This window comes from Camelus dromedarius, chromosome 12 (assembly GCF_036321535.1).
Source record: "Camelus dromedarius isolate mCamDro1 chromosome 12, mCamDro1.pat, whole genome shotgun sequence".
Classification (NCBI taxonomy): domain Eukaryota; kingdom Metazoa; phylum Chordata; class Mammalia; order Artiodactyla; family Camelidae; genus Camelus; species Camelus dromedarius.
In genome coordinates, this window is record NC_087447.1 from 64,931,423 (window position 1) to 64,948,957 (window position 17,535).

The following is a 17,535-nucleotide window of genomic DNA, read 5'->3' on the forward strand; positions in this document are numbered from 1 at the left end:
AGAGTATGGGCATCTTTGACTTTGGTAATGCCGAATTGCTTCCCAGAGTGATCGTGCTGGTGTGTGTTCCAGGTTCTCTTTAACAGGTTCCCTTGCGTCGCTTTTAGATTTTTGCCGAGATGAGTATGAAATGGTATCCTCTTCCTATTCTTATTTGTGCTCCCTGACATTGGTGAAGATACACTTATTTTTCAGTTTTGCTAGTCTTTTGTGGGTTTTTGTTGTTCTATGAAATGACTCTTAGTACCTTTTGTTTTCGATTGGTTTGTCTTTTTTTTTTTTTTTTTTTTTTTACTGATTTATAGTCATTCTTCATGTATTCTAGTTGTTAATATCCACATAGGCGTATTCTAAATGCTCTTTGGCGTGTCTTTTTATGATAGCTTTTGATTAATAGGAGCTCTTTATTTTAATGTAGTAAAATTTATTCATTCTTTTATTATTAGTGCTTTTTGGTTAAATTCTTCCTCACAGTCAAGGCCTTAATGATACTATTCTGTATTTTCCTCTACAAATTTTAAAGTTGGGGCCTATTGAGTCTTTCACTTGCTTGAAATTAATTTGTGTGCTGTGAGGTAGGGATCCAGTTTCATGGTTTTACTTAAGATAAACAATTGTTTAAGCATTACTTGTCGAAGCTTATCCTTTCCCCAGTGGTTTACAGCTCCAGCTGTCCGTATATTAATTTTCATATGTGTATGGGTGTGTTACTGGGCTCTTTGTTCCATTGTTGTATTTGTCTCTCCCTATGTCTGTACTTACTGTCTTGATGATTTTCCTGTTTTTGTCTGTCTGAGAGGGCAACTGTCTTCCTTGTTCTCAAGAGAAATGTTAGCTATTCTTTGTCCTTTGCTGTTTTTCAGTAGAAATTCAACAATCTGGAATTGGAATTTTGATTGAAATTGCAATGAATTTCTAGTTCATTTTAAGAATAACTGTTGTCTTTACGATATTGAGCTGTCCATCTGGACATGTTTTGGTACTCCAGTTTCTTTGGAACTTTACTTAACATTTTTTGGTAAAGTTTTATAATTTCGGGTCTTGTACATTTATTAAACTTATTTCTAGTTACTCTATATTTTCATATGTTGCATTTCCTAACTAGTATGTAGAATCGTTACTGATCATTGCGTGTTAATCTTAATTTCCTAAACTCCAGTTCTAGTAATTGAGGGTTCTTTGGTGTTTTCTATTTAGATCACAATCCATGAAGTTTGGATTCTTCATTTTCAATCTTAACATCTGTTATTTCTTTTTATTATCTTAATGTGCAGGCTAGGAGATGGAGCACAACATTGACTAGAAGTTCTGTAGATATCTTGCCTTGTTCCTGAATTTTAAAGAGATGTTTTAAATGTTGCACCGTTAAGTATGTTACCATGTTTTTTGTAAGTTTTCTTATTACCATAAGAAAAGTTCTTTAATAATGGCTATAAATTAAATTTTATTGAATGCTTTTTCTGTTTGTTAAGGATTGTATGGTTTTTCACTCTAATGGGATGGATTGCATCCAAAGATGTTCTAATGTACACCCAGTTTTACATTCCTGGAAAAACCCAACCTTGGTCATATTGTCTTATCTTTTTCTATCTACTTGGGTATGGTTTGCTAAACAGTATTTAAATTTTTATGTGTCTGATTTCTTCCAGCCATGTTGCACAATGCATTTGAAAAGAAGGCAAATAATACACATTTTTTGGTCATTCTTCATGCTTAACACAGTGTCCGTATACAGAGATATTTGATAAATATTTGAATCGTAAGTGTTTTTAAGTAGGATATTATTCCTAAGCAGGGTGACAACTAAAGGTACCAGGAAAGAAAGTGGTTAGGTTAAACATTTTGCCTTTAACCCTGAAAGTTTCTCCTAGAATCGTATCATTTTAGTTGGAAAAACATGTACTGAATGCTTGGGGTCTTGGGAAGAGAACTGGATTAGGAGTTGGACTTGGGCTCCTTAGTAACTATGAAACTTTAAGCAGCTGGCTTCAGCTTTCCTGGCCTCCGTTTTTTCACCTACAAAATGGGGAGGATAATACTTGCTGTGCTTACTTCATAGGGTTCTTTTGATAATTAATATGCGTGTGCTTAGAAAAAACAATGTGCTAACGAATCTAAGGTACCATGTTCATTGTTCTGAAAATAAATACAAGTTATTTTCCTGAACTATAAAGTGGAGATACTTTGTTTTGTCAGGATAGTTGTGAGATCAACCCCAATAATGAAAGTGTAGATTGTACAGTACAGTGAGAGTTTGACGTTTGTGTGCTGTTTTTAGTATTCATCTGAGAGGAGAGAGCATAAACATCCTCCTTAAAGGACCCTTTGCCCTACCATAGTTATCAGGTACCATGATTGGATGGCATATGGTATTGAAGGCAAGAAAAATTCTCTTGAAATCATCCATAATCCCAGATGACTGCTATTTTTAGAAAAGGCTGTTTGCAATGTTAGCTCTTAGTTGGTACCTGTGAACTTGAATGGTAAACAGTTTCCTACACTGATACAGAACTTTAACCTAATGATGAAACAGTGGCTCACTGTGCTTAAACTGCTTGATCAAACAGTGTTGAACACCTGCTTTCCTTGTGGGAGTCAGGAATATGACCAGCCTCCAGTAAAAACCTTGACCAGTGAGTCGGACGATACCCCTTGACACAGCTGTCACCAAGCACATCCTGAATGACTCCACCTGGACAGAGATTTTGAAAACACCTGGTCTCTTACAGTTTTTCCCTTTTCTGACTTTGCTTTGTATCCTTATGCTGTGATAAATCATCACAAATACAACTCTGTGCTGAGTTCTGTCAGTTCTTCCAACAGTCATTGAACCTTGGGGGTGGTCTTGGGGACTCCTGACTTTAATGATGACAGTATTCAGAACCTTCCCAAAGTTCAAGTTGTGAGATACTAGCCAAGAATCAACCTTGCAGGCAGACCTTTCTAAGGATAGCAGTCTTGAGTCTGCTGTGTTAACTCTTTCTACACAGCCTTCCTGTGACATTTGTGCTGTTTGTTGATAGAAAGGAAACCAAAAGCCTTTGATTGTTTTACAAGGGGCTATAGTAACTTTATTGAATAAGGTAATTCAGTTTTATAAACAATGTGCCATTTTCCTGTTTTGTAGAGAAATTATGAAATTCATTCAACAGATTTATTAAAGATATTTATTGGGTGTCTTTATTGGAACTTAAGCTCTAGTGGGGTGACTATGTTTTTCCAGCATCTCTTCTCCTGTGCCAACTGGGTGTCTCACAGTTCTGACACTACCTGGAGATAGTGCAAACACCACAGGTTAAGAAACTAGGTCCCACAAGACTGCCCCCACTATTTAGTAGCCAGCTGCAAATCCCAGGTGTCCCCAAGGTACCCGCACGTCTGCGTAGCCAATTGCAATTAAGGCATTCTCCAGACTCCCATCATGTTCAGTAATTTGCTAGAATGCCTTACGAACTCAGGAAAACGCCACACTCAAAATTATAGCATTTTGTAAAGGATACAACTCTGGCACAGTCAGATGGAAGACACACAGAGAGTAAGATGTAAAAGGGCTTCAGTGACCTATCTGGATGCTCCTGGAACCTCATTGTTCAAGAGTTTTTAATGGAAATTTCTGTTAAGTGGGCATGATTAAGTAAGTCATTGGCCATTGGTGGTTGAAGTCAATCTCTTGCTCCTCTTCCTTCCCTTAATTTGAATATTAAGTTCAAGAGGGAGAGCTCCATATTCCATATTTAAACTTGAAAGTTGTCAGCAAATAGAGGCTTTTCAAGTTCCTGAGAGTTGATGAGATCATCAGTTATCTGTGTAAGTGAAAACAGGAGGAAAGACTTAAGCTTTAGGGAACCGCAGCATTTAGAAAGAGGAAGGAAAGAGAGCCCTGGAGGTTGTTGGAAGGAAAACCAGTGTGGTGGTCCATCCACTGCAGAAAGCATTGGGATGAAGTGATCTGCTGTATCACGTGCATCTGGGGGGTCATGAATTCAGCATTGTAAAAGTCATGGGAGCTTGAAGAGCTGTTCCTCTGTATTGGACTCGGAGAACTCAAATTTGGTTGGAGGTGATAAAAGGGAGAGGTGATTAATATGTGGCAGCAATTACAGTTATTTTGAGGAACTTGGTTATAAAAGCTGAGAAACTCTAGGCAGGAGCTGGAGGAGAGTTCTGAAGTTTGGGAAAGTCTTCCTCCCTCCCTCCTCCCTCCTTTCTTCCCTTCCTTCCTTCCCTCCCTCCTTTTCTTTCCTCCCCTCTCTCTTCCCTCCCTTTCCTTCCTTCCTTCCTTAGTGGCAATGTGAGAGGCTCAGTAGGGAGGGAGTAATAGATGGCATCTGAGGGAAACGATTTTTTATAGGAACCAAGGAAATGAAGTTAGGTCCATTACACAGAGCTCATTCCCTGTTTCAGGGGAGAGAAGGCAGAGTGAGAACAGATGTTGGTATGTCTGGATTCTCTTTTGAAAACTAAGTGTTCAGTAAATCACTTAGCATGTGATCCCGCTGACTCTACCAGGGATCAGCTTGGGGTGGCAGGGAAGCAGGGGGAGGTAGGTGAGTCAGCTTTTCTGAACCTTTCTTCTGTTATTATCCTTAGATATTTACCTAGTACTTTACCATCTTAACCATTTTAAAATGTACAGTTCAGTAGTGTTAAGTATATTCACATTGTTGTGAAACACATTTTCAGAATTTTTTTGTCTTGCAAAGCTGAAACTCTGTAGCTGTTAACCAGCTCCCCTTTGCAGCCTCCCCCAGCCCCTGGTAACTGCCATTTTACTTTGTTTCTATGAATTTGATTACTTTAAATTCTATGAACTTGACTACTCATGCAAGTAGAATCACAAAATAACTCTTTTTTGTGACTGGCTTATTTCACAAAGTGTAATATCCTTAAGATTCATCCATTATATAGCATGTGATGGTATTTCCCTCCTTTTTAAGGCTGAATGATACTGGTATGTCCCACATTTTATCCTTTACTGTTTTTTAATAGATACTTTGTGTATGTAATTGAGTTATCAGTTTCTTACATCTTGGTTTAATTTTATTTCAAAATAGTTCTTGTAAATAATTTTTGTAAAGCTGTTTTGTTTTCTGTCTTCCTTTTGTTTTGGGTTGATTTATGTATTCTTCCTATTCTTTACTTCAGACTGTTGGCAGCAAATTAGGGTATTGACCCAACACATTCATAGTAACTATGACTTTCATTGCTTAAACCCTGGCCTTCAGAATGAGGTGGCTGACTTAGAAAATGGAAGAATATATTTAGAATTGCTATTCAAAAGAAAAATCTCATTATACTTGCATTTTTACATAAAAAGATTTTTCATGATTTGTCAACTGACCCATCCCAAGCAGTGTTTTGATGATATATATGTGACAAATTTTGTTGCAGGACAAATCTTGAACTGTTAATTTTACAGGAGCTATGAGGCAGTGAATTTAACGAAGATGGTTTGTTCTCATTTTGTTTTGGTTTGGTTTCTGGTAAATTATTTATGCACTGTTATGTTACTATCTGTGTAATGTTCAGTAATACTAATAAAATTTGTTTTGAAAGTCGTAAGTGAATTTGCTCATGGTTTATGTTCATAAATATGTTAAATGCTTCCTGACCATTGTTCTTTGAATGATAGTTGTTAAATGCCAGGATTCTAGTAGGTTGTATGGAGATGTAAGGTTCTCTGTGAAGAATAATATTTAAAGTTATGTGATTATTCATGGAGTTTTGACGTATTATATATCTTAAGAATTGAAAACACCTGTTTTCCAACCACCTCCAGAATTTGACGTCCGCTTGTCTAAAAGTTTGAAGAATGCCAACTGTTAGGCTTTGCTGCATGTGAACATACTTTTCACATAGAGTAGCGCTGGTCTATTTGAGTGCCGCTTTTGAGACTCGCCCCTACTTCCAAGCCCTCTCAGTTTTCATGGCCTTTGTGCATGTTTTGTGTTTGCTCTCTTCAGTCAGTTGCATGGTTTTTAACACGGGAATACAGTCTGCAAATTTTGATAAGATTCAGACGCAATATGGTTAATTTTGATGGGCTTTGTTTATTCCAAGAGGTAGTTTGCTGTGTTGTAAATATTCCTTGTTCTTTTGTACTTTTCTGAGCACGGATTATTCTGATGCTTTATAGTCATAGGTCCCCAAAGGTAAGAGTTGAGAACCTAGTTTGCTGTGGCTGTTTGAATAAGAAAAATGGATGTCGGAGAGTTTTGAGCAACTTGCAGTCATATCTTTTACCTGAGTTTTTCCCGCTCTAGGTCTTTCTATCAACAGGACGTCACCTACAGCAAAGAAGGTGCACAATTAGCATCCCCTGCACTGAAAATTATCATGTGCAATGTAATCTCAAATTGAACAGAATGACAGATGACAGGATGGTGTATGTATGGAAATAAAGTTTTATATTTAGGTGCTGTTTGATAAGCTTTAATGTTTTCTAATGGCTTCTCTCTTTTTTTCTGCTAACTAAATGTGAAATCTTTGAGACAAGAACTATGCCTTATTTTCTTTCTGTATACCACAGAGTTTTGGACATTTGATAGATATTCAGGAAGTATTTAGTTGATTGGGGATAGATTAATTTAGTCATTTTGTAGCAGTTCCTGATACTGTAAAGATAATATTTACTTTTCTGAATATACATCTTACAGTATGTATTTTTAAAATAAACTTAAATTCATTGGGAGTACCATATTTAAGTATCTCTGTGCAGCATTTGTATTCAAGTTGTATGAACATTATTTCCTTTTTACAGTGTTTGGCATATGGCTATATTTAGACATGAAACATTTTAAAATTTTTATTGTTTATAAATAATGATTAAATTCTGTTGTATATGGTCATTGAACTCTTTTTCTGTTATCTCTGTTGGTAGAATATATAGACACACAGACACACTCACTCATGCTATTTGTGGTTTAAAATTTTGAAAGGTAATTTCTGTGTTTTTATTTTTCAGAATGTCTTAGGAGAATCATCAAAATCTAATGGAAGTATAGTTCGTCACTCCTCATCTCCGTATGTAGTATATCCACCTGATAAGCCTTTCCTTAACAGCGATCTACGACGCTCTCCAAATAAGCCTACGTTTGCCTACCCGGAGAGCAACAGCAGAGGTAACAGAGCCTAACAGAGTAGTTTTTGTGTTTGCTCACTGCTTAAAAACTCTTGTGTCTTTCATTTATTTTAAAATTAGAGGAGAGTATGCCTCCCCCTTCCTGTTTTTAACCTCCTTAAAATATCATGCCATTCTTTTGTTCCTTTATTATTGAACATCATCATCAGATCACCAAGACTGAATTACTTTAGTCATCTAGGACTGCCCTGTCATTTCCAGCATCACTCAGGAGCCAAGACTTGTGTTTTGTTTCTGAAATATCCCCCAAATGTATTTATTTTGTCTTTTCATTCTTGTTGGTTTGGTTCAGGCTCTCATCGTCGACTGATAATTGTAATACACTCCTAACCAACTTCATGTGCTTGGTCTCCCCCTCAGCCCCAGCTGACAGCATTGCTGCCCTGTGTTGTTACCCATTATCTCCCCTCTTTAGAGTTTTAGCACTTCTTTCTGGTTTTAAATAACAAAGTCTTAGATCTTTTTTTTTATAGCCTAGTCTCCACCTGCTTTACCAGCTTCATCCCAGCCGCTTTTTTGTTCTTCCTTACCCACATATCCTCTGCTTTGGCTACTTTGAAATAAGTTTGTTACTGAAACTTGCCATCCGTGTTAGTTTTCTTGCTGCCTTAACCAATTATCAACAAACCTCGCAGCTTTAAATAACCAAAATGTATTCTCTCATAGTTTCTGTAGATCAACAATTTGGGCAGGCTCAGCAGGACTCTCTGTTTCAGGTCCTACAAGGCTGAAATTACAGTGTTGAGTGGACTGTGTTCCTTACTGGAGAGTCTCATTCATGTTCTTGGCCAAATTCAGTTCCTAGTGGTTGTAAAACTGAAGTTCCATTGTCTTGCTGACTTTCAGTCAGAGCCAGTCTTTTCTCCTAGAAGCTGTCCACGTTCTTTCTCATGCTTTTCTTATGGTCCCCTCCAGGAATGGTGGGTCAGGCCTCTCTCATGCTGAAATTTCTCTGACTTTTCTTGCTGCTGCACCTTTCTAATTGCAGCCAGAGAAGATTGTCAGCTTTTAAGGGCTCATATGTTAGTTAGATTGAGGCCACTCAAAAAATCAGAAATAATTCCCCTAACTATAAGGTCCATAGCTTTAATTACACCTCTCAAAGTCCTTTTTTGCCATATAACAGGTATTCAGGGATTCTAAAGGCTGGATTATATGTTATTTCTTCTGAGAAGTCTTCCTCTCTACTAGCTTCCTCAACAGACACTCCTCTCTGCTCTTCCCAGATGTCTCTTCTGAACTCTCTTGGTCCTTTGATTATATTTCAAAGCCTTCACTTTTTTTCAGGGAAAGAGGGGTGGTGGTTTCTGTGTCCATCCCTTGTTGAAAGTAGGTATCACTGGATTGCTACCAGAAACACTGTAAAAGTACAGTGGGTAGTAATGATTATCCTGTGGCGGTGCTTAAGCAGTTCGTAACACCATGTTCTGAAGGAATAAGAGAGATTTATCTACTATCTTCCACATCATTTTTTCTCTTGCTACTTTCTTCTTCCTCCTCTTTTTCCCCTCTTTCTCCCTCATACTCCTTAAAACCACTAATTACTCACAAGCAGAATTGAGCTTAATTGCTAACACTGGGCTGATAAACATTTGCTGATTCTCTGCTCCATGGATAAATCTGCCCCATTTAATTTTTCTTATTAAATTTTTTAGTAATTTCCTTTTCTCTTTTAAAAGCTTCTTTAGATAGATGTCAAGATCAGAACTATGTGTAATATTGCGGTAAGATTAATGTCTAATTCTTAGACCCGGCTGGGACTCTTGCATGTTTTTATGTGCTTTTTTTTTTTTTTTTTTTTTTGCAGTATGAAATTATTAAAACTTAACTAATTTTTGCTCCGTTTTGGGCTTCAGTTACTTTTTTGCTTTTTTAACCTATGTTGTTTGAAACTTAGGCAACTTTTATTATTTTTCTAAATTGCCAGAGTCTTTAACTGCTGTATTCTGATGCGTAGCACTTTATCAGTTGTTTTATTAACCACTAGATTAATTAGCATTTTCTTTATCATCATCTTTGAGATATGTGTCTTATAAGTAAGGTGTTTCTAGTTAGTAAATTGGGTATCAACTATTAAAATTCTTAAAAGACTAGACCTAAGGTTAAATTTATTTCAGCTAACACTTTCAAGGCCCTATTATGTGCTGGGATTTACATTGGTAAACTATACTTGGGTATTGTTGTCTATTGTTATCTATCTAGTATTTTCTTATACAGTCAGTCCACAGATTATAAAACAGTGCTTTCCTGAGATTAATTTTTAAGATATTTACAATGCATTTCCCAGTTGAAACCAAAGTATTACTAAGCTAATTTATAAATACCTGTTTAACACATATGTAGCTAAAATACAATAATACTTTTATCTAGAGAATCATTAGTAAATATAATTGGTACAGTATTAATAATTACACACAACTGAAAAAATGGAAAGAATGTAATGCAGTAGCATTCTAGATAAAGCAAATATAGTTCATTTAATCCTCACAGAAAAATTGTATAAGGTGAGTATATTCAAAATTTACTGATGAAGAAACATCTCAAGATGGTTACTTTAACTTACGCAATATCAAAACCTTTTTCTCTTCCCACTTTTTCCCTGGTTTGTTCAGTGGATCCTCAGATAGTTACTGAATGAGAGAAGGCTTATTTTGAATAGATACTCCCTGTGATAAGCCTTTTTCCCGTCTAGTAAATGGTTTTTCTCATTAACACTTAGGAGTGGGGGGACTTACTCTTTTTCAGTTTAGTTATGGTTTCATGTATTTTCATTGATAAATTACCATTTCACTATCTGAACATTACTTTGAGAATGTAATTTGACTAATGCCATGGAAAGAGATAATTAAACTGCTTTCAATTCTCATGTTCATTTTAAATTTTAGTTAGAAAAGAAATGGGCAGGAAATTTTAAGTTATCATTGTCTTCAAAAAATGTATTAATGTATTTAGAGAGCCCTTTAAAAAAATGGTAACATCATTCCAAAGACTTTCAGTATAACCCATAGCTCATACTATTTATTCAGCACATTTCAAATGATAGTAGGGGAAAGGGTATAGCTCAAGTGGTAGAGCGTATGCTCAGAAAACAAGAGGTCCAGGGTTCAATCCCCAGTACCTCCTCCAAGCAGAAATCAATGAATAAACCCAATTACTTCCCTCTCATAAAAAACAAGTGATAGTAATATGAAGAATGGCTTGGACATTTGAAGCAAGATAAAGTAGCTATAAGGCAGTTCATCTAGGCCAGTGCTTCCCAGCCTTTCACATCCCATAGTGCATATGGAAAATGAAATGGTAATATATATACAGCATGCTAAAATAAACAGGTGGGGTTAATGACAACTCATCTGGGATCCTTCACTGTCCCAAGCTATTCTTGATCGCCTGAAGAGTTGCAAGAGAAAACATCTTGGTGTATCCATTACAAATTTGTGTTTGAAATCTCAGCATTATTGTGACCAGTGAGAGGAAGAGTCAAGTTACAGCTGTTGTGTTAGGTGTTGATAACAGTTTACTGCCCATCTGTTCTTCTGAAGCGTTGTTTCTCAAATTTTTTTTGGTCCAGGAAACCCATTACATGTGTACATAAGTGTTTTGATGAAGAATATTTTCCAAATTTACAAAACAGACTACAAAGAAAAACATTGTTTTATTTTACACTTTGTAAATCACTTATTTCTGGCTTCATAGAAGACACCTTGAGTTTCGTATCTACTTTTGCATTCCATTTGTGGTAAGTTGTTTTGATTGAAGTATGTGGGGAAGAAAATCTGGCCTTACACAGATATGCAGTTGGAAAAGGAGTAAAATTTTAATAGCCTTTCCAACAACTTGTGGCTGTTCTTTGATATTACGTCACAACTTGGCAGATGTAGTTTCTTACAGTTTAGTTGCAATGTGAAATCTGAAAACATTAGGGAGTTTTTCATACTCTGGAACTTCAGGACCACCTATATGATTGCAGATTGTCTAGAAGGACTTAAGATTCAGAAGCAGTTGTAATTAGAACTGTGGTTTATTCCAGTGGAATCTGGAGAAATCCAGATAAAGGCTTCCAAGATTGTTTCTCATGGAGGCCACACAAAACACACTTCTTCCTTCAACAATAAACTGTACAACATGCATGCATTGTTTCTGCCCAAGAAAGCCCACATAAGACTCAGAGATAAGGTTTTATTTGGAGTTGGTCACACACTTTGTGCCTGCTCAGCCAGTCAAGATATTCACCATAAAACGCGTTCTTTACACTAGACAGACTTGTGCAGCAGGATTCAGTGCCCTAGTCATACAAAACAACTTTATCAGTTAGTAACACAGAGAACATTTCAAAAGAAGTGAGTCAAGGTTCAGATCTCTAAACTTTTTTTTTTTTTTTGAGTGCTAGACCACTGAAATCCCTTTGTTTTGAACCTTGAAAAGTTTTTACTCATGCATGGTTTTTATTTGTATTGACTTATACACTTCTAGAATTTGACATACTTCACTATACAATATCAAAAAAACTCCATCTGTTAATACCACTGTTCTCAATAGAACAAAATCATTATATTGGAATGCTATAAAGCTCATGGAACAGATAACTTTTTGTTTTAAAGAATTTTAATTAATTGTGTCATTGGCAACAATTACTGTCAGATCTTTAAAGTCTTATGTCATTTGAGAAAGTCAAGACAAGCTCATTATTTTCTAGAAAGTGATTACTAAAAAGTCATAGTCATCAGTGAATAGTCATAGTCTAGCAGAAATTCTCTCAAGTAAGAATGATGTTCCTTTAAAGGGAATGGTTTTGGTTCAGCTCACAGTTCAAACCTTTGTACAAGTGCTTTTCATCAACGCTCTTGTCCTTCGGTATGTTCTTTACAGATGCAGCCTTTCCATTTTGTCGATTACTATTAAGAAGATGTGTACTCAAGTTTTGAAATCTAATGATTTTTACTGTTTCACCAAGGACAACAAGCAAGTGGCTTTGTTTTTTCTTACTGGGAGTGTGTGGCAGTGAAGAGTGTGGGGCCAAAATTGTATTTTAGTGCCACTGCCTTGTTTTGTGCTAAAATTAGCAGTTTGACCCAACATTGCTCTTGCATCATCACTGCAAACGTCAACATAGTGAAAAGAGTAACTGAAGTCATAGTAGGATGATGAAAATAGTGTTGCTCTCACAGAGCCTGGTAATGAGCCCCCACGTCCCCATGGGGCCATGCCCCACACTCCGAGAACCAATAATAAGGGATAAGAATACATCCAGAGTAGCTTCTTGTTTATGTAAATATTTTTCCACGTAGGAAGAGTAGATAGTAGCTTCTGTTTCCAGAATCTAGACAATAGCTCCTTGAAAGCAGGGATTGTCTTAATGACTTTTATGTTCTCTCCTGCATCTTGCAGAGTGCCTTGCACATCATATGTGCTCTATACATGTTTGTTGAACTGAAAGTTAGGTCAGAAGTTAGTCTAAACTGAAGCTATGCTAGTTGGGATAGAGAACAGGAGACTGATTAAGGAGAGATTTACGCATATTTTGATGTGGGCAATGAAGAAGATGGAGAAATCTTTTGAGTTCAGGGTTTCTAATGTGGATGAATGATGGTGTGATTAAGACAGATGACAGGAAAAATGGAACATTTTAAGGAAAGCTAATAAATATAGTTTTGGCCACCTCAAATTTGAGATGCCCATGAGTTAAGTGGAGACAAATAGTAAGCAAATGAAAATAAAAATGAAGTGTAAAAGAAAACTGCAGTAATGAACTCAGGCCTCAACAGGGATCGAGTAGTAGATGAAACCCTACAAGTGTGGAAGGGTTTCCGCAGAGAGAAATGCATTGTTTAGACAGTGAGCTAAAAGGTGGGAATAGTCAGCAGGGTAGAGGACTATCAAAACAGGAAAATACTAGGGAAATCAAACATATGTACTAGTGGTCTGTTTTGTTTCCTCCTTTAATCTACAACAAACTTGTACTGCTACGTTAGTGATAGAAATATTCCAAATAACAAATAGACCCAACTTGGTTGTTAACAAGATGTTAACTGGTATCTCCTAGGCTTAATGTTCCCCAAGTGCCGTAGTCTCCTGAATGAATGAATGAGTTGAGAAGTAAATAAAGTCTTCCATTCTTTTAGTGCTTCTAGCTGTTACTAGAAAGTTTTCAAACTTTGCACATTAGAATCACCTGAGGATCTTCTTGGATCCCTGCCAGATATTCTTGTGTGTGTGTGTGTGTGTGTGTGTGTTTTGTATGGGGGTATGTTCTGGGCATTGGGATTTTTTGAAGCTCTCCAAGTAGTACAGAAGATACAGTAAAGTTAGGAACCACTGACTGTTAGGCAAAGAATAAATTATAAATTACTAAGATGAGGTTTAATTTTGCTAGATAAAGAGTTAGGGATTGTCACCATTTGTTTTCTAATTGATATTTTCATAATTTTGGAGACTAGATATGTTTATTGAAATATTTGGGTGCCAGTGATGTGCTACACATAGTATGTGGTATGGGAGTTTCAGTTATGAATAATAGGTTGTCTGTTCTCCCTACAGAGGTCTCATTTCAGAGATGATGAAGTTTAAGGGAAAACTCAGTATCTGTCTCTTAAGTTTTCCGGAAGCATTTTACACTTTCATATTTAACTAACCAGAACATATTTAATTTTGAAGTGTACATTCAGGGATACTCTGGGTAAGGAGGATAAAAATTTTAAATCTAGTGTTTGCTATGGAAGTTCTGAAATTTAAAAAAAAATGTACAGCATTTTTATATTTCACTGTGTCACTTTTTTCCATCTTTTAGTATTTGAATTTGCTTCTTATTCTATAAATATATTTCCCACTGTTTTATCTTCCCAATATATGAGGTTAAAAATCTCCAAATTTTTTATTGTTCATTTCTACATAAAATATTTTTCACTCAAAGATCTTCCTAGGTAATGTGGTAATTTGAACATAAATGATGCAGTGGTGCATGTCCTCATAGATATTAGGGCAACAGGAGGGAAGAAAAAGCAAGAAAAAGCTCACTCTTAGTTTTTCTAGGAAAAAAAGGCTTTAGATCCATCATTTGATCACCTAGAATGTTTTTTAACTCAATAAAGTAGGCCTGTTTGTATGAAAACTAAATATAAAACTGAAAAGCTATGCCAAATGTAACTCTTAAAATGGTAGTATAAGGGAGATTATTCAATCATTTGTATCAAAAAATCTCCAACTTAAAAAAAACTAAAAAATAAGGTGATGAAGTAGAAGTTTGCCATAGTTTTTATGTAAACTTTCATATAAAATCTCATTTTGACATAGAAAATGCATTGAAGGATGTGTGTTCTTATGTACTTATGTGTTTATATTTAATTGAAGTACAGATTTTTAAACATATATTAGCCATTGTTAGGATAAAATCAATTTGTATCTTTATGGTACTAGTTTGTTTAATAAAAGTTTAGAAAGCAAAGAGCAGTTAATGAAAACTTAGCTACAAGTGATAGAAAGTCCCAATCTGAACTAGCTTCGGCAAGGAGGAATCTTTCTGGTTTACATACTTGCAAGGGAGGATTGAATAACCAAGAACAGAAGGGCAGATATGCAGGTAGCCTTTAAGAACCTTAGAAACCAGGGACTCGAACATGGCGAGTGCTTCTCTACATCGTTTTTTTCTCTTGGCTAGCTTCATTCTCTCTAGCCACAGACCAGCTTTTTCCACTCGGCTACTGACAGCTTGACTTTTAAATTGAACTAATTTTGGCTTCAACTTTTTGGACCAAAGTCCAAAAATCCAAAGAAGAGAGACCTTCCCCTGTGGGTCTGTCAGCTGTGGCCAGATTTGTGAGAGGGAACTAAAGGAACACATCAGTTAGAGTTAGAGCCATGCTGAGGAAACAGGAAATACCAGGGAGAGAGGTATATAAGCCAGGCAAACAGTTCCAAAGATGTATGCTACACTTCATATAGTAAAATAAAATAATAAAGAAAAAGTCAAGGAAGCAAAATTAGCATAAAACACAATGAGAAAAATAGAGTGACATTTATCAGGTATGATGACAGACATGATTATGTTTAAAAAAGAAAAGAGAAAACCTCAAAAGTCAATATATGCCTTTTAAGCCAAACCTGAAACAAAGTGACACAGATTAAAAGTAAAAGGTGGGCAAAGACATGTTAGGAACACAACAAATAAAAAGGGTGGATGACAATATTACTGTCAGAACAGTATCATAGGCAAATGTCAGCAGTTTCACATGACAGTAAACAACAATAAATAATACTCAGCTTAAAAGCAAGAAAAGGAAATACCTCGGTAGCAGAAGTAAAATGAATTCAAAGCCAAAAACCTCAGGGACACTATGAGGAGTCCTGGAATTAGATATAAGCCTTAGATATTGGGGTACAGTAGGGGAGAAGTTGGGATGTTAAATCTAAGAAGAGACTGGAGACAAAAGCTTTAGGCCTGTGTGAGGTGCTTCTGGAATAGTGCTTCCTTTGGAAGTCTAATTGGAGAAGAGGAGCCTGGGAAAGAGGCTGTGGTAGAGAAGTCACCTCCGGGAAGCTGGTCTAGGCCTGTTTCTGTGTGCTCTGCCAGGAGCGGACGTGAAGACTTGCATAAACAGAGCTGTGCTGTTACCCAGTGGAAACCCTTAGTGTTGTGAATGTCACTTAAAGAATAATGTGTGTGAGAACTGAGTTTTTTCTTCTACTGGAAGGTTTCACTCTAAGGATGGTCTCACCCTGTCAACTAATAACAGATGAAAGGGCTATAAAAATAGGAAGTGTAGAACTGGTCCAGAACTATTTGTGGAATAGAAAGTTCATAGTCATAACAAGTATGTTTAAGGATGGAATTCTAGAGGTGTATTTATAGGTTGTCATGGAGAAATACTCATATTTGAATAAGTATGATGTCAACTTAGTAAAGAGGTAATTTCACTAACATAAAAGCATAGAAAAATCCAAAGGGACTTCAACATAATGTTTATAATTATTATACTGAGATGATAGGATTATGGGTGTTTTTCCTTTTTATTCCTGTTTTTTCCCCTGAATTCTGCTTAATGTGTGTTTATTCAGTGATTTTTTTTTTTGATGGGGGGGATGGTGAAACATTAGATACTTAAGCTTATGGATTTCAGTACTTGGAAGGAAATTAATATGTCTTAAATAGTTTCATTATTGAGCAAGAAAAGAATGAAAATAATTAATAATAGTTAACATTGCTCTATAACGTATAAGAAAGTTGTCAAGAAAGTAGATCCTAAGAGTTCTCATCACAAGAAGAAATTCCTTTTTCTTTTTATTATATGTATATGAGATGTGTATGTTAACTTACTGTTAATTTCACAATGTATGTAAATCAACCCATCATGTTATACACCTTAAGCTTATACATTGTCAATGAAAAAAATAAGCATTAATTCAAGTTTGTTCAATAGGCCCAAGAAAAGTGGGAGAAAAAATTAATGTTTGGCTTGTTTTGTTTTGAAATAAATATGCTGAGGATTCTTACGAACTTCTAAAGAAGATTCTGAAGAAATGCTAAGATGGGAGAGAACATAAATCTGTTGTTCACAAAGTTTGAAATAAAGAGGATATGGTAGATAATTATAGGACTATTAAGTTCAGTTCTCTTAATAAATTGAGTATCATAATAAAATATTTTTAAACATAGAAATGGCGGGGGTGGGAGGTGACGAGAAAAAAATTTTTTTAAGTTATCTAAGTCTCAGTAAGGTTCTTGCCCCAAGTAGTTTTAGGGACTAAGTTTTGAGAAATGTTTAAACAAATGATTTCCAATTAGCTGTTCTGGAGTACAGAAAAAGAAAGCATGTACCCCAACCTGGGTCTTTTTGTTAATCCAGCTCATCCCTGCAATACCACAGTTGCTGACATACTGAACAAAAACGAGTTGTTCCAGCCAATTGCTGTAATAACTGTAAATGCAAAAATAAAATACTAGCAAGATCATATACTATTAGGCATTATTTAATGAAGGAATGAAAGAAGTGTTTAGTATTATAGTATTACAGTTTTATTTTAATAAATACTCAGTGGTTCAAAAGAGGCAAAAAAACCTCAATTGATATTGAATGGCATTTATTTTCTCTTTTTCTATGATATTTCTTATCTGATTATTCCAGTTATATCAAAGAATTATTGTTCCTTTAAATACTAATCTATGTCTGGGCTCTCTTCCCATTCTTAACAGTCTTTTCAGTCGCGTTTTCAGATTTCTGGATGTGTGTATGTGCGTTTCATGTCTGTGTTATTTCTAATTAGATTGCAGTCTCATTGCATTCCAGTAAGAATAAGCTGGCTATATTATAAAACGTATCAGTCTCCTATTTGGAGCCTGTCATGTCTGAAAAACTTGACCAATGAATGAATTGTGTTAATAAATGAGAATGTGTGCCTTGCTT

At 35.8% G+C, this 17,535-nt stretch overlaps 1 protein-coding gene across 1 annotated transcript in view; it reads left to right on the top strand.

Moving 5' to 3' along the window:
- The window catches only part of CEP57 (centrosomal protein 57), a 39,498-nt gene that overhangs the window by 2,933 nt on the left and 19,030 nt on the right, over positions 1–17,535 (top strand). Inside the window, exon 2 of the mRNA XM_031460605.2 lies at positions 6,965–7,121. Coding sequence (XP_031316465.1) covers positions 6,965–7,121 — 157 coding nt within the window. The remainder of the gene's footprint in view (positions 1–6,964; positions 7,122–17,535) is intronic.